Source organism: Haematobia irritans, chromosome 3 (assembly GCF_050003625.1).
Source record: "Haematobia irritans isolate KBUSLIRL chromosome 3, ASM5000362v1, whole genome shotgun sequence".
Lineage (NCBI taxonomy): Eukaryota > Metazoa > Arthropoda > Insecta > Diptera > Muscidae > Haematobia > Haematobia irritans.
The window spans coordinates 107,531,907-107,555,773 of record NC_134399.1 but is presented as its reverse complement, the minus strand read 5'-3'; the positions used below and the strand labels follow the sequence as shown (position 1 = coordinate 107,555,773).

Below are 23,867 nucleotides of genomic sequence, written 5' to 3'. Positions count from 1 at the left end.
AGCTGTTGTACTATCTCCTATTTATTAATTTTGTTACCTTTCCTCTTACCCGGTTGGAAAATGTCGTGAGTCTCTTGAATTTGTCGTGAGTCACGTTAATTGTCGTGAATCGTGCGCGAGCGTGAGTCTTCAAAAGTAGTTCGTGCGTGAGCGTGCGTGAGTACCGGTTTACATTTCGTGAACGTGCGTGAGTGTGAGTGGCTACCAAACATATCGTGCGTGAGCGTGCGTGAACAAACATTTTGCTTCGTGAATGTGCGTGAGTGTGAATGAAATTTCACTCACGCGCACACCTCTAAATTGAATTTGGAAGAAATCGGATCAAATTTAGATATAGCTCCCATATATATGTATCGCCCGATTTCGACAAATGGAGTCACGTTGCGATTTTTTACAAACCGATCGTCATCAAATTTTGCACATAGTAAAATTTTTCATCACCCTTTAAGTCTGCAAAATTTCATCGAAATCAGTTCAGATTTAGATATAGCTCCCATATATATGTATCGCCCGATTTTCCCAAATTTGGCCATAAAAACCTTATTTATTAAGCGATCTTACTCAAACTTGGCTTACTCTAATCTTTTATGGTACTGACAATATGTGCCAAAAATAATCGAAATCGATTCAGATTTAGATATAGCTCCCATATATATGTATCGTCCGATTTTGCCATTGTACTCAAAGTTGGCTAAATGTAATCTTCTATAGCTCTAACTGTATGTGCGATATTTCATCGAAATCGGTTCAGATTTAGATATAGCTCCCATATATATGTATCGCCCGATTTTGCCAAATTTGGCCGTAAAACCCTTATTTATCAACCGATCGTAACCAAGGTTGGCTAAATGTAATCTTCTATAGCACTAACTGTATGTGCAAAATTTCATCGAAATCGGTTCAGATTTAGATATAGCTCCCATATATATGTATCGCCCGATTTTGCCAAATTTGCCCCCAATAACCTTATTTTTGACCATAGAGGCCTCATTTATTAACTGATCGTACTCAAATTTTGCACAAGGTAACCGTCTGTGGTAGGTTAGGTTAGGTGGCAGCCCGATGTAAAGGGCGATACGGTCAAAATTTGGTCAAGGGAAAACGAGTGTAAATCGGTGAAATCGTTTATTTAAAAAATCAAATTAAATTTCTTTTTCAAGTTCAATTAGTATAAAATTCAGGAAAAATATTCAGTTAGGCTTTCGCTTTTCCAAATCCGAATTGCCGGGTCTCACGCTTGACACCTGCCATCAGATTTTGTACAGCCACCTTGTCCACCTTCTTCGCCGCAGAAAGCCAGTTTGCCTTGAACTGCTGCTCGTCCTTAGCAGTTTTTTGGTCTTCTTTAGGTTCCGCTTGACAATAGCCCAGTATTTCTCAATTGGGCGCAGCTCTGGCGTGTTGGGAGGGTTCTTGTCCTTGGGAACCACCTGCACGTTGTTGGCGGCGTACCACTCCATGGCCTTTTTACCGTAATGACAAGATGCCAAATCCGGCCAAAACAGTACGGAACAACCGTGTTTCTTCAGGAAAGGCAGCACACGTTTATTCAAACACTCTTTCACGTAAATTTCTTGGTTGACAGTCCCGGAAGCTACGAAAATGCTGCTTTTCAAGCCACAGGTACAGATGGCTTGTCAAACCAGATATTTCTTTGCGAACTTTGACAGTTTTATGTGCTTGAAAATATCTGCTACCTTTCCCCTTCCTTTTGCCGTATAAAACTCCTGCCCCGGAAGCTGCTTGTAGTCGGATTTAACATAGGTTTCGTCGTCCATTACCACGCAGTCAAACTTCGTCAGCTTCGTCGTCGACGGCCTCCGGGATCGCGCTTTGGCCGTCGTATTTTGTTTATCATCGCGATTTGGAGTCACTACCTTCTTGTAAGTCGATGCACCGTTGTAGACGCTACACCCAGCTTACTTGCGGCATCTCGGAGAGAGAGGTTTGGGTTTCGCTTGAAACTACCGGCAACTCCCTTTGTCGTCTCAGCGGCTTCCGGTTTTCGATTTCCCCCCGATCCAGACTTCCTGGCTGTCGACAAACGTTCCCCAAACACTTTAATTACATTTGTAACGGTTGATTTGGCAACTTTTAGCGATTTTGCCAGCTTTGCGTGCGAGTAGCTCGGATTTTCGCGATGCGCGAGCAAAATTTTGATACGCTGCTCTTCTTGCTTGGACGGCATTTTGACAACTGAAGAGTGAATTCCAAAATCAAAATAGGAGCAACATTCTACACACACACCTTCAAAATGGGGGATGTTCAGGTTTTTTAAATGCAAAATTGAAAGAAATACGTCAAGTTTATATTGACCAAATTTTGACCGTATCACCCTTTATCAGGCTCACTTAGATTATTCAGTCCATTGTGATACCACATTGGTGAACTTCTCTCTTATCACTGAGTGCTGCCCGATTCCATGTTAAGCTCAATGACAAAGGACCTCGTTTTTATAGCCGAGTCCGAACGGCGTTCCACATTGCAGTGAAACCACTTAGAGAAGCTTTGAAACCCTCAGAAATGTCACCAGCATTGCTGAGGTGGGATAATCCACCGCTGAAAAACTTTTTGGTGTTCGGTCGAAGCAGAAATCGAACCCACGACCTTGTGTATGCATACTAACTCTGTAGGTGCAAAATCAACTATAGCTCGTAATATCGGACATTTCTGCTCAGATTGTGACAAGATTCCCATAAACATGTACCCCTTTATGTTCTTAAATATGAAAATGCGGTTTATCACCGAAACCTATACCATTGATACCCCACAAACAATGTCTACTAATCCAGTAGCCATGGTTTAGGCTATGATATAGTCGGCCCCGCCCGACTTTCTACTTTACTCACTTGTTTTTTTTATTGACTTTCAATTAATTTTTTAATTGATACTATCATTGCTGTGATTGAAGATATTTCAATTAAAAAATTATTTAGATCAATTAATTTCGTGATTGAGTCAGATTTTTTTTTTGTGTAATGCTGGTGGCATAATTTTTGTAAAGATAAAATTATCTTTACTAAAATTATCATACTACTCTCCTCCGATTACAAATGCATAGCTTTTAAAATTAAGTGAAGTTTTAACACTCACTCAAATAAACGGATAAATGAAATTTCTTTCTTTACTTCTTCTTCAATTTCAGCCAACAAGAAAGCCAAGCTACTCAATGGAACCTCAAGCGTGCAACAGCCCACAACGGGCAATGGTGAAATTAACAACAACAACAACAATGGTGGCTATCAACTTCTTCAGAACGGTAACGGTGGTAATTATGGCAAAAATTCATCTCATTACCACAACAGCCCTGGCAGTGGTACACAGGCAGGCATTAACAACGGTAACGCGAATTATTCCCAAAATCAACATCACTATCAACAGTTGCAACAACAACAGCATCATCATCAATCATCCTCCCACATTTATGGTTCATCGGCCGAGGATCATTACGAATTGACACAAGCCCAATACGGTCACACAAACGGCAGTGCTGGGGCGGCGGGTTCGTCATCAAGACCCAATGGTCCAAATTTGGTAAACAAGCAATTAGTTTTGCCATTTGTACCGCCCAGTTTCCCAAACAACTCTCTCGATGGCATTACGCATTTAATTAAGCCATCCGAATATTTGAAGAGTATCAGCGATAAGCGATCGTGTCCATCATCAGCCAGGTAAGTGAAATTTTTTAGTTGATTGATTGATAAGTGGGCAGTAGAGTAGTTAGGTGCTTCTTGGTGCATGATTACTCATTGGTGTTAATCCAATTCAAAATTTTCCATTGGTTTATTATGCCTAGAGATTAATGCGTGTCTGGAAAGGCTTAAAAACAGCAATAAAAAATCTTCATCAGTAATTACAAGCATTAATCTTTGAAGCTATGCAGTCTAGCGTGTCAATATGATGTTGCCAAAATAAACTTCAAACCTAATATTTTGCATCATTCACTCCATGGAGTCGGTTTCATTTTGGTGTCTTACATTAATTTAGTCTCTTCTCAACCTTCGTCGCGATGATACTGCACTCACGTCATACCTGGCATAGGTAGGTTAATGTCCGAAAAATTCGAATATCATATACGGAATATGTAAATGTGATTCCTAGTGTCAACTGATGGATGCTTTGTGTCAAAGCCCAATCACCTCTTCAATATACAAAACAATAGCCAGATTTACATGATTGTGTTTAGTTTATGAGAGTTCAAACTTGTGTAGATCTTGTAGAGAGTCACCATATTGCTCCTTATCACTGTCAAATCAAAAATAAAAAATCTGATGTGCCAGTATTTTGTCATGGTTTGCAGATGCTCCATATCTTCGCGAAATTAATAAAAGTACAATGGTGCCACTCACTTATGTTGGTGAATGAATATCTCCAAGCTACGTTAGCATTGAGAATATCGGAAAAGTGGCACAAAACGTGTCACTTGCCATAGAAGGTGGCACATCAATTTATAAAAGTGGTACCCTTTTAAAAAGAAAACAATTACAATTAAAATAGGAATTAATTTTAAAAAAATTGCACAACATGGCAAAACATTTAGTGTCATAGTTTGAACAAGTATAAACGGCCGTAAGTTCGGCCAGGCCGAATCTTATGTACCCTCAACCATAGATTGCGCAGAAACTTTTACGATAGACTGTCATCCACAATCGAATTACTTGGGTTGTGGTATCTTAAATCGTTTTCTAAATTGTGAGTTAGTCCATACGTGGTATATATTAGACAAAAAAAGTGATGTGTAGGTAAGTCTACAAATAATTACGAATCGATATGGACTTTTGCACGGTACGTAGGAAGCCAGAATTGAAATATGGGGGCTATATACAATTATTGATATGGACCAATTTTTGTGTGATTGGGGATCGATTTATCTGAGGGCTATATATTATGGACTGATATGAACCAATTCTTGCATGGTTGTTGGATACCATATGCTAACATCACGCACCAAATTTCAACCGAATCGGATGAATTTTGTTCTTCCAAGGGGATCCGGAGGTCAAATCTGGGGATCGGTTTATATGGGGGCTATATATAATTATGGACCGATTTCGTCCAATTTTTGCATGGCCATTAGAGACCGTATACACACACCATGAACCAAATTTCAGCCGCTTCTCTTAGAGGCTCCGCAAGCCAAATTGGGGGATCGGTTTATATGAGGGCTATATATAATTATGGACCGATGTGGACCAATTTTTGCATAGTTGTTAGAGACCATATACTAACACCATGTACCAATTTTCAGCCGGATCGGATGAAATTTGCTTCTCTTAGAGGGTCTGCAAGCCAAATTTGTGGGTCCGTTTATATGGGGGCTATACGTAAAACTGGACCGATATGGCCCATTGGCAATACCATCCGACCTACATCAATAACAACTACTTGTGCCAAGTTTCAAGTCGATAGCTTGTTTCGTTCGGAAGTTAGCGTGATTTCAACAGACGGACGGACATGCTCAGATCGACTGAGAATTTCACCACGACCCAGAATATATATACTTTATGGGGTCTTAGAGCAATATTTCGATGTGTTACAAACGGAATGACAAAGTTAATATACCCCCATCTTCTAGAGAAGAGTTCCTTGGTATGATTAATGTCATATAATAACCATCCTTTTGTTTGGTCAGATTACTCACCATCTCTGAGTACGAATGGAAAACCAATGAAATTAAGTCCAAAGAGTATACAAGCCGCTATGGCGAACCAATATCCGTGAAGCCATCATCTCAATGCTGGTAACATTTCCGAATTTGAAACTCTTCTATATGATACTGCACAATGGTGACATGCGGGTCGAAAGCAGTCACTAATCGATCAGAGTGTAAAAAATTAGAATAGGACATCAAGAAGATAGTAATCAGTAGAGAAGGGACAACCACATTACTTATCATAAACTAAGAACAAGACCTAATTCTGCAGGGCCGAAACTGGTAATACTGACATTTTTAACCATCACTGAATGATAAAGTTGGTATACTAACTTTATCATTCAGTTTGTAACGTAGCGGTCGTGGGGAAATTCTCAGACGATGCCCGCCCGTATGTTGAAATCATGTTAACTTTCAATCGAAACAACCTATCGGCTTGAAACTTAGAATCAGTAGTTGTTATTGAAGTAAGTCGGTTGGTATTGCAAGTGAACCATATCGGAGCGCCTTTAGGTGAAGCCCCCATTTAATTGATTTTCTGGAGCCTTATTCGATGTCAGTATATGCTTTCTAGCAGTATATGCCTTCTTATTCGATGTCAGTATATGCCTTGCAAAAATTGGTCCAGATCGTTTTATGAAAACATTAGGAAAATATGTCATGAATTCCGCTACTTAACTTATGTTCCACCTTTTTCTCGTCAGCAGCCACGAAAGTATTATTCATCATTCTCGCGTAAAATCTTGCCAACAAATACGATGTTGCCTTTCATACTTCGGGATTGAGCAACCCAAGTGTTGTAAGCTGCCAATTGACAGTTCTTGCGATAAACGTGACATTTTTGAGGTACTCAGAAAATTTTAACATACAAGTGCTGTTTGTGTTTACAGCAACTTAATATATTCATCTCGCCCAAAAAATGGATTTAAATCTTAAACATTTTTGTGTGTTTATTCTTGACAACATTGGATGTGGATTAACTCAACAACAGTGTATCGATGAACTTAGTTCAATTTGAGGCGGTGAAGCTCCGTCGAGGACCAGTTTTTATCGATGGTATGGTGACTTCTACCAAGGTCGTAGTTCACTCCAAGACTCAAGCTAGTATTCCTTACTTGCTTGAGTTTTGGATGATCACCCCAAAAATGTTTCAAGAGCAAAACAAAAATTGTCGAAAAATCTTTTTTTCTCCGCAAACATATGTATGTCGCCAAAATCAGATACATAATTTTTGAGAAAATAACATGGTTGCGGCAAATATGTTCCATGTTCACCGTCTAAAAATAACATTTTGCTATTAAAGCAGGTTTCATATTCCTTCTCTGGGCGCGAATTTCGTAAAGGTCGTTCAAAATCAGTTGTTGTTCCGGAAACTATTGGTGCTGTGCATCAACTGATATTAACAGGTTGGCTATAAATCCCCGGTCTAACAAAGAAAAACACATTTTTTTGTCAAAATTCGTTTTTATTATTCAACATAGTTCCCCTCAAGAGCGATACAACGATTATAACGACCTTCCAATTTTTTGATACCATTTTGGTAGTACTCCTTCGGTTTTGCCTCAAAATAGACCTCAGTTTCGGCGATCACATCTTCATTGCAGCCAAATTTTTTCCTGCGAACATCCTTTTGAGGTCTGAGTACAAGAAAAAGTCGCTGGGGGCCAGATATGGAGAATACGATGGGTGGGAAGCAATTTGAAGTCCAATTCATGAATTTTTGCCATCGTTCTCAATGACTTGTGGCACGGTGCGTTGTCTTGGTGGAACAACACTTTTTTCTTCTTCATATGGGGCCGTTTTGCCGCGATTTCGACCTTCAAACGCTCCAATAGTCACTGTTGATGGTTTTTCTCTTCTCAAGATAATCGATAAAAATTATTCCATGCGCATCCCAAAAACAGAGGCCATTACTTTGCCAGCTGACTTTTGAGTCTTTCCACGCTTCGGAGACGGTTCACCGGTCGCTGTCCACTCAGCCGACTGTTGATTGGACTCAGGAGTGTAGTGATGGAGCCATGTTTCATCCATTGTCACATATCGACGGAAAAACTCGAGCATATTACGAGCTAACAGCTGCAAACACCGCTCAGAATCATCAACACGTTGTTGTTTTTGGTCAAATGTGAGCTCGCGCGGCACCCATTTTGCACAGAGCTGCCGCATATCCAAATATTGATGAATTATATGACCAACACGTTCCTTTGATATCTTTAAGGCCTCTGCTATCTAGATCAACTTCATTTTACGGTCATTCAAAATCATTTTGTGGATTTTTTTGATGTTTTCGTCGGTAACCACCTCTTTCGGGCGTCCACTGCGTTCACCTTCCTCCGTGCTCATTTCACCACTCTTGAATTTTGCATACCAATCAATTACTGTTGATTTCCCTGGGGCAGAGTCCGGAAACTCATTATCAAGCCAAGTTTTTGCTTCCACCGTATTTTTTCCCCTCAGAAAACAGTATTTTATCAAAACACGAAATTACTTTTTTCCATTTTTTTCACAATAACAAAAGTTGCTTCACAAAAGACGCTCTATCTCACAAACTAATTGACTTACAGACGTCAAATTTTGACACGAATCATTTGAAGGTTGGTACTATATAAAAATAATATGCATTTAATACTAGCGACACCATCTATGTGTCAGACCGGGGACTTATCAGCCAACCTGTTAAAAGATCGCATTGGTACCAGCATACATTCAAGATTGCATAAAATTTGACTGTCAAACAAATTGTTCGCGTTGGATCCCAACCAATCGCTCAAAAAAAGACTGTATGGGTGTTAAAAAATGAGCCAAATCCGCACGAAGCACTTCCAATGATCACCTGGACATGTCGCAATCGTACCACTATAACAACGCAGAACAGTCAATTCGTTGTAGGCAACCATTTGTTTTCCAGTTATCTTCTAAGAAATCAGGAAAACGAACCACCGAAACGGGCCACTCTTCACCACGACAAAGCGAGCTGTCATACATCGGCTCAAGCATTTTTGAGCACTTAAAACATCGATTTGATGGGTCATACGCCATCCTGACTTGGCACTAGAGGTGTGCACGTGACACGAAACTGTCGTAAATAACGAAAATTTCGTCACTAACGAGTGAGTCGTGAGACATATAAAAGGCATTACTCAAAATATACAATCATTTTATAATTAGTCAATATGTTAGTATCGATATTTCGTACATCTTACAATAAATTTTTGCAACTTACCAATGATTTATTAAAGGATTGGATTAATCGTTTATGAATGCTATTTTTCTATCTATTTATAGTCTATCAGTCGTTTATAAATATCGATTAAGTTTTTATGAAGTACTTTTTATTTAGACTTTTGAAAGAATCAGATTCAACTCAAAGTATTATTACACCCAAAGAAATTTGTTAGCTGAAACGATAAAAATTGAAACATTAAAATATTTACAATCATTGTTCGCAAGACCCTGAAGTACAAAATATAATATCATACATCGATTGCTGTTTTTAGCAGTGTTTTTATTCTGTTATTGGAAGCTATTTGTTTGGAAAAAAAATTCTTCTTATATATTTCATCTCAAACAATGGAATAAAAACAATGTTATTGGAGGCTATTTGTTTGGAAAAAATTTTCTTCTTATATATTTCATCTCAAACAATGGAATAAAAATCTTATTATTCTCCTTTATATTTCAGGTCTACGGATTCTGAAGACTATATGCACATTCAGGTATCCAATCAGCATCCCGTAACTTTTGATCCGCCAAAACCTCCACCACCACCGCCATTGCCTATGACTCCATTGGCACATCACAACACCATTAACAGCAGTGATAGGAACAATACGACGAAATCCATAAGTTTACACTCACAGAACTCACATCATCAGGACACAGCAGTGCGAAAGCAACACCAGCCATTATCAGCAATATCTATACAAGATTTGAATAGTGTGCAGGTAGTCAAAACTGTTATAACTCACCCTAACTTTTATACGATTAATTTTCTTTTTCGTTTTAGCTTCGCCGCACCGACACCCAAAAGGTACCCAAACCCTATCAAATGCCAGCCAGAAGTCTCAGCATGCAATGCCTTTCATCTACCAACGATACGTATTTGAAGACCGATCTTATTGCCGAATTAAAAATCTCCAAAGATATACCGGGCATTAAGAAAATGAAAGTGGAACAACAAATGGCCAATCGTTTCGATTCGGAACATTATTCGGAAATCTCTAAACAATTCACGGCCAGTAATTATGTTGATCAAGTGAGTGTTAAGTGGACAAAAACTATAATCCATTGACGGACACTTCATAAATTTGCAAAGATTTATTTACAGATACCAGATAAAGATCCTGCTGGTAATGTTATACCCGATTGGAAAAGACAAATGATGGCCAAAAAAGCTGCCGAGAAGGCGAAGAAAGAATTTGAGGATCGTATGGCAAAGGAGGCGGAAAATCGCCGACTCTCACAAATACCACAATGGAAGAGAGATTTGCTAGCTCGTCGAGAAGAAACGGAAAATAAACTCAAGTAAGTTTAATAACAAAACTTTCATTTTCATTTAAATTTTCAAATAATCGACCATAAATCGGTTTTCAAATAAGAGATAATTCTATTTATATTAAATTAGAGTAAAATTTAAAGAAAAGATACTTTCGTATGAGAAACATATTTTTTTTTTTCCTTTTGTAACGAATATGAGTTTTAAACTACACAGAGAAAATATTAACATTCAACCGTCGAACTGGCCGGATTTTTTAAATATCGGATTAACTAAATTCATCGTAATAAGTACTTATTACGAATTTCAGGTGTGTTGGTACATTAAGCTGCCATGCAGCGAAATTAAAAGTCGTCCACTGAGCTGCTAACTTCAGGGCCCAGTGGACGGGTTTCGACTGAAGTTATAAATTTGGGCTATGGCCAAGAGTTAGGCCCATTTGGTCAACCTGTAGTCTGGGCGACAGGTTGCGATACATTGGCAAGTCGAACATTTCCGATGGTAACGACATCAAACAGAGGTAATCCCTCAAGAAAGAAAGAAATTAGGATCAGTCAACCCAAACACGTTGTCGGCTAAGCAAAGTAATTCCTTAAAATGGGCGCAAGGAATTCTGGAAGCTGGAAAAAGGGAACGGTCGCCGGATGAACTGTCATCTTCCAAAAGGTATCAAAGATCATTTGCCTCAGTTTCAAAAAACAATCTTGTGATGGCTATTGTGAACAGGGAAGCAGTGGACGGTATGGTTCCAAAGCAAAAATGGGGGAAATTGAGAATGCAATGTCTGGCGTCTACACACAGGTGCTGGAGAAGTTTCCCGGCCCAGATCCTCCAAACCAAGAGGTTGGTTGGTATCAAAGACGATTTAAGCTAATCGCATTTGAGGACTAGAGGTCTATTGATTATTTTAAAGCTGCGTTGATACTAATTGGTGAAGTTTGGGAAGGAGCTGCTCCCGAGTTACTCGAGAAGAAGACATACCGGCTACACTTAGAGCACATGCATGGATAACTGCAAACCCTCCTGATCCTAAATCTTTTTTCAATATACTGAAACAATGCAGTCCAGATCTTCCAGCCGCTGACTGGAAGGTTGGCCGTTTGGATGAAGTGGATGCACCAAGACGGTATGCGGTGTTTATATTGAACATTCAGCCTTTGTCACATCTAGCCAAGTCCCGTGTATGTTATGGCTTTCAATATATCCAAGTGAATGTATATAAAAGCGATCAGCCAAAGGATGCCAAAATGGACGAGCCTCTGTCTGAATCAAAAATGGGCAGATTTTCTTGCGAAGTTTAGGGAGATAACAAAAATGCAGACATGGACGGACACCGTATGTGAAACGAGCTTTCTACTGCTTCAAAACTCACCAAAATTGAATCGACGGTTATTGCGAGAGTCTCCGAGATCTGTGAGGAAGACATTCTTGATGACTCAATCGAAAGGGCTGATGTGACGGTTGTTGAAAATGTTGATGGTTCTACGGATCCTCCAGATGAATCTTCATCATTGTAAGGCTGCTAGTGCTGCCTTAAAAGTTTTGATGAAAGAAGACATAGATATAGTTATTAAGGAACCATGTGTATATAAGAACAAAATAAATATGTGAATTAAATACTCCGGGCTTCAAACTATTGCACTGTACTGGCAAAGATGTTAATCGAGCCTGTATAATTGCTAAAAATTAACTTGTTTCTTCACTGTGTATGATGCCTGTCAATTTCATGTCAATTTAAGTGTTTTACTTAAAAAGTCTGGCAAGAAGGGAGCACCCAGGGCGTTATGAATATTGGCCCTAAAACATGACCACAAATTTGGGGCGACGCTTCATAATGAATATGAGCCGCATGAAAGCTAACCACAACAAAATTAAACTAAAGCATGAAAATCGGCCACAAAAAATAGGGCTCATTTCCTCCTTGTGAAAATTTACTCTAACTGAAGTTTTCAAAAAAATAAAACAAAATAAAATATCTCTTTGGGATCGCGTTAGCCCACTTTGGATTTTGTCCATAAAAGAGGCCACGCAAAAAGCAAATCTGGTGCGATATAATGCCATACAGAACAACAAACGTGTGCATAGAATGCGAATCCAGATCCCAGAATGCGAAAATTGGTCCCTCTTGAAAACGAAGCATAATCACAAAAATAAAATTTGGGACTTATTCTCAAGCCGGCCTAAAATAAAATTATTTTACTCCCCGAAAATATAAAAACTTTGTGTTGTTGTTTTCTATATAATTTTTGGGGTCCTACTTCTCTTAGGATTTGGAGAAAATTTGCATGGGGCCCATATTCTTAGCGCCCCGGTCAAATAACAAAAAATTGAATACCTACACTAATAGAAAAAATTACGTTCCATAGTCGTGAACGGACGGTGACAAAATGAAACGGAAACGTTCCCAAAAAATCAAAACGGAATGTTCACAATTTCGTCCACGGGAGTTCACGATTTATGAACGAAATTAGTTTTTCTTTGGCCATGAAAAGTCTTAAAATAAACGTTAGACGTTATTATGGCAACTCCCTCGGTGGTGCAATGTGCTAAGGTGACTATTAATGCGTATGGTGCAGAAAACACAGGTTCGAGTCACGGTAGCGGAAATATTTTTTTTTTAATTTTGTTTATAAAATCGTAACAATAACGTCTTCAGATCATGAATGCTGGTTGTTGTTTTGACAACGCATGGTGTCATTTTATCGTTGTCAGATTGACACCGCCTGTTCTCCGTTTGACACCACATGTGTGTTGATTCACTTTCATGAACGAATCGTTTTGAAATTAGCACGCCGTGCATGATTTTTTCTATGAGTATACTTAACTGAAAATTGAAAAACTTTTTTTAAAAAGGAGGAGTTTTCCTTCCCGATTGAATATCGCAAACCTTCCCTGAAAAATATCGCAAAACATTTAGGATTATTAGGATTATTAGGGGACTTTTCAAAATGCCGCGTAAGGGGGGCCCCCTGTTCTTTAATTTTTTTTAAAAAGCCGCGCAAGGTGGATCTTTCCTTCCAGATCAAATATCGGAAACCTTCCCTGAAAAATATCGCAAAACATTTAAGGGATTTAGGAGATTATTATGCGCGGCAAGGGGAGGCCCTCTTCGCTGTTCAAATATCAAAAAACTAGGTACCCTATACCGATTTCACAACCCCTTTCTACGACCACTGTAAATTTCAAATAAATCGGAGAAGCTTAGTTTTTTCACTGTAGTTTAAAACCAAAGTCGAGCAAACACTCAAAAAGAAATGAACTCTCTATTTCACTAAAGGCAATTTAACTTTATTTTAGTTCATGGAATTATTATGGTTGGATAAAGTTTCCTTTACTCTAATAATTATACCCTCCACCATAGGATCGGGGGTATATTAACTTTGTCATTCCGTTTGTAACACATCGAAATATTGCTCTAAGACCCCATAAAGTATATATATATTCTGGGTCGTGGTGAAATTCTGAGTCAATCTAAGCATGTCCATCCATCCATCGAAACAAGCTATCGACTTCAAACTTGGCACAAGTAGTTGTTATTGATGTAGGTCGGATGGTATTGCAAATGGGCCATATCGGTCCACTTTTACGTATAGCCCCCATATAAACGGACTCCCAGATTTGGCTTGCGGATCCTATAAGTGTAGCATATTTCATCCGATCTGGCTGAAATTTGGTACATGGTGTAAGTATATGATCTTTAACAACCATGCAAAAATTGGTCCATATCGGTCCATAATTATATATAGCCCCCATATAAACCGATCCCCAGATTTGACCTCCGGAACCTCTTCCAGGAGCAAAATTCATCCGATCCGGTTGAAATTTGGAACGTGGTGTTAGTATGTGGTCTCTAACAAACACGCAAGAAATGGTCCATATCGGTCCATAATTATATATAGCCCCCATATAAACCGTTCCCTATATTTAATCTTCGGAGCCTTTTGGAGAAGCAAAATTCATCCGATCCGTTTGAAATTTGCCAAAATTTTAATTCTATAGAGAATATTGTCAAAATTTTAATTCTATTGAAAATTTTGTCAAAATTTTATTTCTATAGAAAATTTTGTCAACATTTTATTTCAATAGAAAATTTTGGCAAAATTATATTTCTATAGAAAATTTTGTTAGAATTTTTTGCTATAGAAAATTGTGGCAAAATTATATTTCTATAGAAAATGTTGTCAAAATTTTAATTCTATAAAGAATGTTGTCAAAATTTTAATTCTATTGAAAATTTTGTCAAAATTTTATTGCTATAGAAAATTTTGTCAAAATGTTATTTCTATAGATAATTTTGTCAAAATTTTATTTCTATAGAAATTTTTGACAAAATTTTATTTCTATAGAAAATTTTGACAAAATTTTATTTCTATAGAAAATTTTGACAAAATTTTATTTCTATAGACAATTTTGGCAAAATTTTATTTCTATATAAAATTTTCTCCAAATTTTACTTCTATAGGAAATGTTGTTAAAATTTTATTTCTATAGAAACTTTTATCAAAATTTTATTTCTATAGAAAATTTTGTCAAACTTAATTATATATGTATTTAATCGGCCTTTTTTAGTTTAATATATACCACATATGGACTATCTTGCAATTTAGAAGACGGTGTTAGGAAGTTTTAAGATACCTTGACATCGGCAAGTGATACCGCAACCCAAGTAATTCGATTTTGGATGACAGTCTTCAGAAGAAGTTTCTACGCAATCCATGGTGGAGGGTACATAAGCTTCGGCCTGGCCGAACTTACGGCCGTATATACTTGTTTTTTGCGTACGTTAGTTAAATGGACTAAAAAACGAGGAAAAATTATACAAAAATGCAGTATAAAGATTTACTAAATTCGTACTTCTCACAAGATAGTTTATCATTTCTTCAAATTTGTAAATTTTACTACAAATGCGTCCATCATGAACTTCGTATGTTACTAAAGACATGCTTGCTATTTTGAACCCCAATTTTTTCTTTCAAACTACAAAATTTTCTTTAACAAGTGAAAAAAAATATTTATGTCTAATAAATTTTCTTAAATTTGTCGAAAAATATTTACTCATTCTTGTGATATCGGCATGATGCCAGCGTTTGTAATAGTGTTTAGTTAAAATTTTCTAAAAATATTCAAAATTTTCTAAATTTAACCAAAAGTTTTCTTCCTGGTGGGTTCACTGTTTTTTCAGTGAAGGGAGGACCTTTCTCCGACAAAATATCGAAAAATAAAGTAATGGATCTTTATATAGACGCAACACTCAATCTTCCCAGAAAATTTTAAGCAAATCCAATTTACAAAAAGTTGGGCAAAGGGGGTCTCCCATCCGATACCAAAAATGTTTATTTTATATATATAGATTATTTTAAATTTAAATACCCTAAAAATGGTTAATTAAAATAATAAATTAAAATAAAATAAATTGCTTTATTTGAATTGAATTTAACTATTTCCTTTTCCCTTCCCATTTCAATATTTTACTCCTTGCCACCTCAGAGCTGCTGTCTATACACCCAAGGTTGAAGAAAATAATCGGGTTGCAGACACTTGGCGTATGAAAAATCGAGCAGTTTCCATTGATAACATATCCATGGTATCCTGTGCCACAGAAATTGTCTCCAGTCATGGTAACAAGGAAAATGGCTATTTACAAAATGGCAACCAACAAAACGGACATGCCGACAATAGATCAGTAAACGGTGATGGTGCTCACCAACAAGGCAATGGGGACAATCAACAACGCCAGCATCAACAACAAGACGAGGAGGACAATGAAAATATTATACCATGGCGTGCTCAATTGAGAAAAACCAATAGCAGACTGAGTTTAATTTAATTTAGCAAGAGAGGAAAATGCAAGCAATTCATCTTTTTCCGAAGAGGAGAGAGGAATTTTGAATTATAATAAATTCAAAAATAATGAAAAGAAAAATAATTAAAACGGAAATTGTTACTCATATAAAAAATAAACGAAAAATTAAATGCATTTTAATATTTAATTATTATAATATATTTTGTTTCATTAATATTTTTATAGTATTTAAACGAAATATGAGAAAACAAACAGAAAAAAATCGATAGACTTTCTTATTATCCGCTTGTAATTTATTTCTTAGATAAATGTGAAGAGTAAAATAATTAATTTTTATATTTTTTGCAGAAAACGAGAAACTATGCGAATCACCATATTTTGTATAAATTTTATATTTTTATATATGTTTAATTAATTTTTGACTTTGCTTCTTTTTTATGTTGTTTCCCTATACAATAATACGGTATTGATTTCCACTTAGGTGGAATCAATATTTTGGTGCAATATCCTTTTTATTAAAAACTAGTAGCATAAGCTATATTTACTCATACATATATTTTTTCATGTGTACTAACTTGGAAAGTTTCGAAATAAGATGCTATTGCCTTCTTTAAATAAAAAAATAATCAAAAATATTTTCAAAATGTTCGAAAATTAAAAAAATAAGACACACCTTTCCCATTTTTGCTCAAAATTCGATGCAGATTAATCGTACCCTTTATTAATTTTGTTATTTGTTATATTTTTAATTTATGTATGTACATCTTGTATCAATAAAATCTATAAAAAATATTTATGAGTACTAAATATACTTTTTTATACCCACCACCATAGAAAAAAATTACTTGAATCCAAAGATGTTGACCTTCCTTAAGGATTTTGGTATTGATTCCGAATGCCAGTTTAAAAGTCCAAATCATAATCAGATGGGAGCCCCCGTGGTGCAATGGTTAACATGCCCGCCTTGCATACACAAGGTCGTGGGTTCGATTCCTGCTTCGACCGAACACCGAAAAGTTTTTCAGCGGTGGATTATCCCATCTCAGTAATGCTGGGGACATTCCTGAGGGTTACAAAGCTTCTCTAAGTGGTGTCACTGCCATGTGGAATGCCGTTCGGACCCGGATATAAAACGAAGGTCCCTTGTCATTGAGCTTAACATGGAATCGGGCAGCACACAGTGAAAAGAGAGAGAAGTTCACCACTGTGGTATCACAATGGACTGAATAGTCTGAGCCTGATATATCGAGCTGCCACCGAACCTAACTTAACCGAACCGATACTTCAAAGTAATTCCAAAATAACTTTAAAATAAAGATGCTAAATCCTCAAAATAAGTCTAAGTTTTGTTTCTTTACTTTGACAAAAAATTGCCAAATTTCCAAAATTTGTGTCCTAAATTTAATAGAAAATGAAATTTTGGAGCAAACTTTATTTTAATTAAATTTGTACTATTTTAAAGAAATTTGTCCTTAATATTTTGTAAATTGCACATCCTAAAATTTAGGTTGCGTAAACTTTAATATCACGTAAATGAACAATGAAGAAGAATTTTAGATTTTATAATTTTTTATTTTGTTTAATTTTACTTTTCGCCTGGACGGAGAACCGAACGCGGACCATACATTTTGTAAGCCAACACACTATCCACTGGGCTACGTAACTCTTATAACAGCTGCACTGCAAAAATATTTATGTGATATTAAAGATTACGTAACCTACGTTTGAGGATGCGTAATTTACAAAAAAATAAGGACAAATTTCTTTAAAATAATGAAATTTTAATTAAAATAAAGTCTATAATCTTTGCTGCAAAATTTCATTAAATTTAGGACACAAATTTTATAAATTTGCATCCCTCTGTTAAAGTCGCATGTCTTTCCTTAAAGTAAAGAAACCCATTTTTGATTTTACGAATTCTTCCTTAAATGAACTGAAATATTGAATAATCAGATTCAAGATAAAAACGCTTCAAATATAGGCTATGACTTATTTTGAGTATTTAGAATCTTTGATTTAAAGTTTCTTTGGAATTAAGAAAACGTTTTTTACTTTGTAGTATCCGTAATACTTTGGATTTTTATACTGGCGTTTGATTGTACGTGAGTACCTTTATTAATAAACCGCGAGAAGAGAATGAAAATTTGATAAATGAGATCTGTATCCTAATTTTAATTTTAACCCTAGATTTTTAATCCTAGATTTAAAGCCAGATAGGTCGCTAAAAAATTTCTATATTTTAAAGGAGCCGCATCTTTGGCTCGGAATCAAAACCAAAATCCTTAAGGGAAGGTCGAAATTTTTGGATCCAAGTTTTTGGTCTCCTTTAAGGATTTTAGTATTGATACCGAGTCAAAGATGCGGGTTCTTTAAAATAAGGAAATTTTTTGCGATCTATCTGGCTTTAAATCTAGGATCTATAAATTAAAATTAGGATACAGATCTCATCTATCGAATTTTCATTCTATTTCCGGTATATTAATAAAGCTATTCACGTACAAACAAATGTCAGTTTAAAAATTCAAATTATGACGGATACTTCGAAGTATCCGTCAAATAAAAAATACCCAGACTGACCCATACATGGGTAGCTGACAAGAAATGATGTCATATCCAACTCAAAAATGTGAACTCTACACTCAAAAAAAGTTTACTTGGATCTCAAGATTTTGACCTTCCATTAAGGATTTTGGTGTTGATTCCGAGCCAAAGATGCGGGTTCTTTAAAATAAGGAAATTTTGTTGCGACCTATTTGGCTTTAAATCTAGGATCTATAAAATTAAAATAAGGATACAGATCTCATTTATCAAATTTTCATTCTATTTTTCAGGTTTATTAATAAAGCTATTCACGTACAAACAAATGCCAGTTTAAAAATCCAAATTATGACGGATACTTCGATGTAAAAAATATTTTCTTAATTCCAAACAAAAAAAAAACTTTAAACCAAAGATGGTAAATCCTCAAAATAAATCATAGTCTATATTTGAAGCGTTTTTATCTAAGATCTAAAGATTCAATATTTCAGTTAATTTAAGGACGATTTCTTTAAATTAAAAATGTGTTTCTTTACTTTAAGGAAAATTTGCCTTAGTTTAAAGACATGCAACTTTAACGAAGGGACGCAAATTTTCAAAATGTGTGTCCTAAATTTAATGAAAACAATTTTTGAAGCAAAGATTATAATATTTCTTTTAGTTAAAATTTTATTATTTTAAAGAAATTTGTCCTTAATAGTGTGTAAATTGTGCATGAGTTTACGTAATCTTTAATAACACGTAAATATTTTTTTCAGTGTATATGACACTAAAGTCAATTTAATTATATTTTAGCTCAAGCAATTGTTATGATTTAGGAAAATTTCCGCGAGTTTAATAATTTTTTGCGTACGTTAGTTTCATAAACTAAAAAAGGTGAAAAATTATACTAAAATGAAACATAAAGAATTACTAACTTCGTGTCTAACTATGTCTGAACTATTTGGTGAAATAGTTCAGAATTTCTTAACAAGAAGGAAACGTATGAGACCCATTATTTAGTATACCGATCGTCTTAGAATTAAATTCTGAGTCGATTTAGCGATGTCCGTCTGTCTGTCCGTCCGTCTGTCTGTCTGTCTGTTCATGTATTTTTGTGCGCAAAGTCCTCAAATTTGGCATAGGGTCGTTTTTTGGACCAAAGACATTCGCTATTGATTTTGGAAAAAATCGGTTCAGATTTAGATATAGCTGTGGGAGCCACCGTGGTGCAATGGTTAGCATGCCCGCCTTGCATACACAAGGTCGTAGGTTCGATTCCTGCTACGACGGAACACGATTCCTGCTTGTCCCGGAAGCTGCTTGTCCATTACCACGCAGTCAAACTTCGTCAGCATCGTCGTCTACAGCCTCCGGGATCGCGCTTTGGCCGTCGTATTTTGTTTATCATCGCGATTTGGAGTCACTACCTTCTTGTAAGTCGATAGTCCGGCTCGTTTTTTGGCTCGATGCACGGTTGTTGACGATACACCCAGCTTATTTGCGGCATCTCGGAGAGAGAGGTTAGGGTTTCGCTTGAAACTACCGGCAACTCTCTTTGTCGTCTCAGCGGCTTCCGGTTTTCGATTTCCCCCCGATCCAGACTTCCTGGCTGTCGACAAACGTTCCCCAAACACTTTAATTACATTTGTAACGGTTGATTTGGCAACTTTTAGCGATTTTGCCAGCTTTGCGTGCGAGTAGCTCGGATTTTCGCGATGCGCGAGCAAAATTTTGATACGCTGCTCTTCTTGCTTGGACGGCATTTTGACAACTGAAGAGTGAATTCCAAAATCAAAATAGGAGCAATATTCTACACACACACCTTCAAAATGAGGGGTGTTCAGGTTTTTTAAATGCAAAATTGAAAGAAATACGTCAAGTTTATATTGAAAAATTTTGACCGTATCACCCTTTATCCGTTTTTCCGGTTTATACAAATATGGCCAAAATTTGCACACTTTACACAAAATTCTGTGATGATTTCCCCATATCTTAGCCATACCCTACACACTGTAATGCCAAAATTTCCACAGAACGGTTAAGTTCTAAATAAGGCTCCAAGTCGCCCGACTAGACCAAATAATATATCACAACCCACACTTTACCACATATCTTGGCGAGAACTAACCAATATCCTTGTAAAATCGCCACTGATGAATAGCAAAAATTGTAAATATTACTAAAATTGTCCTATATCTCGAATACATACGTATCGCCTGATAAATCATAAATGCTCTTTTGTACAATTGCATTAAAATTTCTCTCGCTTCATATTTCCCATATTTGTATACCCTTCACCACTACACGCAGAGAAGGAATATGATCACCTCAAACATGTTTCAAGAGCATAATGTTATCTTTGTATGGTGACCATGTAACATGTTTGTCACTAAAATGTTATTTTCTCGTCAAATATAACCTGCTTGCCGAAATCAGATACATGGTTTCCGAGAAAATTACATGGTTGCGAAAACCATGTTACATGGTCACCACCCAAAAATAACATTTTGCTCTTAAAACATGTTTGAGGTGATCATATTCCTTCTCTGGGTGTACTATGGTACAGGGTATAATGTTTTACTAACATTTTCTTTCATCCCAGAGCGTTAGGTGATTAAAATTTTAATTCTTGAGTTGTTGTAAAAGTACAACAAATTGTCTCCATTAAAAGAATTTGTATCTGGAAATGCAAACCTTTATATAGTTCCTAGCAAATTTGAAGCAGTTGAGATGGTAACACAAGTGTTTGTCTACATAGTGGTGCAGGGTATAATATAGTCGGCCCTGTCCGACTTTAGACTTTACTTACTTGTTTTTGAGTGCAAAGTGGAAACAAAACCTTTCAAAGTCTCCCATAAACCAGCGATTTGTTAAATTACGGATTATGTAATTATTCACAAAGGACAACTCGGCGAGATTATACTACTACTACTACTATACTACGGCCTGATTCGACATTTCTCAAAAGGGGACAGTGTTCATCTGTCTATTTCTTCGAGATTTCTCTGTATTTATGAAATAAATTATTTTTAAATTGTTTAAAACGAATATAAATTATTTTTTGTTATTATTATAAGATGCTTTAGAGTCGGCATCCAGGCAATAATGCTCCCAAATCATATTCCAAGGCTTTATTATATCGATATATAATGTCAAGATTTGAATGACCTTTGTCATAGGCGATTCCAATAACAATTTTAGCAATGTACAATGGCACACTATCAAGTACAGCTGAATTTCCATGATGAGCAATACACTCCAACATATGACCAATTCTCACAAACATTAGCGAGGTAACCGATAATCCCAAACCTATCGATGGTGTATTCCTTGGTGTAAAGTTTTCAGGAACATTCGTACATTTTTGATGAACTCTAGCAGCATAGCTATTGGCAGTCTTTAGGACAAAACTAATGAGTTGAAAATATTGTTCATCATTTGATGCTTGATCTATGTGTTGTTTTATATATCGCAAACTTTCATCCATGACGTGCTCTATACCATGTTGAATTCCAGTTTCATGATAATGATCAGCAACACATGTTGATGTTCTACCCAGATGCTTGTAATGTTTAGCTAATTCCAACATTAATGGTTCAGCAACGCCATAAGCATAATTTCTACTGACCATAAAGGAAATGATAACCAATATGACTTAAAGAAGAAATTAAAAATATTTTTTGGTCTTAGATAAAATAAAAGAATGTTAGAAGAATAAAAATACCTGTTGTTGCTGCTAGTGACTTTTGGCCTGCCATAACAAAAACTTATCCGAAAATGTGTTGTGTGAATCGTTATATGAGCAAACCTCAATAAACTTGAAATTTATTTGATTAACTTTTCTGTAACGACCAATATTTTTATACACTTTTTTCTCATTGAGATTTACTGCAAAATAAATAAATAAAAAGAATGTATAACCCGTTTCAAAACCTGATGTTTATCACGAAATTACATGAATTTTCAAATTTGACATTAAACAAATGTTTTCAATTCACTTAAATTTATTGTTTTATATCTCCGAAAATTAAATTAGTCGATCAAAATAAGTTTTATAAGCTCACCGAAAATCAGGCATATGCATTACATTGCGCAAGGCCATTCACTCCAGACTGTACATATCAATTGAGCACAAGTATCAACATTTGACATAAGTTATGTTACACAGCGAAATTTTTAATATAAATATTCCCAAGAAGTTACATCGGAAGATCGTTGTATAAGGAATTTTCAATTAGCATTTTAACCAAATTAAAACATATTTCCAAATAATTTCTATATACATATTACCCCCATTTTCAGGAGGCTCCGTTAGTGCTACGTTAGCTAACGAACTTTTAAACCGTGCTATGGACATGTCTGTCATCGTGTCTACATATTCCATATGCCAGTTAGGAACTTAACTGCTAAAAATTTTTCATTTAAAAGTTAACCGGAGAGAAGCTATTTCGATTTTACTTTCTGTTAACTGGGAGTTAAAGTCTAACGGAGATACATGAAAATGACCGTTAGAAGCACAACATTTATATTTAAAACCCAATTTTCTTTCTATAGAAAATTTTATTTTTATAGAAAATTTTGTTAAAATTTTATTTTTAAAGAAAATTTTGTCAAAATTTTATTTCCATAAACAATTATGTCAAAATTTTATTTCTATAGAAAATTTTGTAAAAATTTTATTTCTGTAGAAAATGTTGTCAATTTTTTTGTCTATAGAAAATTTTGTAAAAATTTTCTTTCTATAGAAAATTTTGTCAAAATTTTATTTCTATAGAAAATTTTGTCAAAATTTTATTTCTATAGAAAACTTTTTCAAAATTTTATTTCTATAGCAAAAGTTGTCATTTTTTTCTATATAAAATGTTGTCAAAAGTTTTTTTCTATGGAAAATTTGGTCAAATTTTTTTTCTATAGAAAATTTTGTCAACATTTTATTTCTTTAGAAAGTTTTGTCAAAATTTTATTTCTATAGAAAATGCTGTCAAAATTTTATATCTATAGAAAATATTGTTAAAAACTTATTTCTATAGAAAATTTTGTCAAAATTTTATTTCTGTAGAAAATTTTGTCAACATTTTATTTCTATAGAAAATTTTGTAAAAATTTTATTTCTGTAGAAAATGTTGTCATTTTTTTTTGTCTATAGAAAATTTTGTAAAAATTTTCTTTCTATAGAAAATTTTGTCAAAATTTTATTTCTATAGAAAATTTTGTCAAAATTTTATTTCTATAGAAAATTTTGTCAAAATTTTATTTCTATAGAAACTTTTTCAAAATTTTATTTCTATAGCAAAAGTTGTCATTTTTTTCTCTAGAAAATGTTGTCAAAAGTTTTTTTCTATAGAAAATTTGGTCAAATTTTTTTTCTATAGAAAATTTTGTCAACATTTTATTTC

General features: G+C 35.4%; 2 protein-coding genes across 7 annotated transcripts in view; one reads left to right on the top strand and one right to left on the bottom strand.

Annotated features, from left to right (window-relative positions):
- f (espin protein forked) overlaps window positions 1-16,147 on the top strand; it is a 368,923-nt gene extending 352,776 nt beyond the window's left edge. For 5 of the 6 annotated variants that reach the window (XM_075302417.1, XM_075302419.1, XM_075302421.1 and 2 more), the window contains 5 exons: window positions 3,146-3,671; window positions 9,336-9,597; window positions 9,660-9,908; window positions 9,969-10,177; window positions 15,636-16,147. In XM_075302417.1, coding sequence (XP_075158532.1) covers window positions 3,146-3,671; window positions 9,336-9,597; window positions 9,660-9,908; window positions 9,969-10,177; window positions 15,636-15,975 — 1,586 coding nt within the window. In that variant the 3' untranslated portion in view covers window positions 15,976-16,147. The remainder of the gene's footprint in view (window positions 1-3,145; window positions 3,672-9,335; window positions 9,598-9,659; window positions 9,909-9,968; window positions 10,178-15,635) is intronic. The other variant, XM_075302418.1, reaches the window with a different exon arrangement.
- Window positions 16,148-21,532: 5,385 nt separating this feature from the next.
- On the bottom strand, window positions 21,533-22,348 carry LOC142231555 (uncharacterized). Its single transcript, XM_075302188.1, has 2 exons — window positions 22,196-22,348; window positions 21,533-22,125 (listed from the first exon to the last, which is right to left on the bottom strand). Exons 1-2 carry the CDS (start codon window positions 22,227-22,229, stop codon window positions 21,554-21,556), a joined length of 606 nt encoding a protein of 201 aa, XP_075158303.1. The 5' UTR covers window positions 22,230-22,348; the 3' UTR covers window positions 21,533-21,553.
- Window positions 22,349-23,867: the final 1,519 nt, after the last annotated feature.

Coding starts and splice junctions, on each gene's coding strand:
- LOC142231555 (XM_075302188.1), bottom strand. CDS start 22,229: ATGGCAGGCCAAAAGTCACTAGCAGCAACAACAG. Junction 22,126..22,195: donor GTCACTAGCAGCAACAACAG/GTATTTTTATTC, acceptor TTCTTCTTTAAG/TCATATTGGTTATCATTTCC.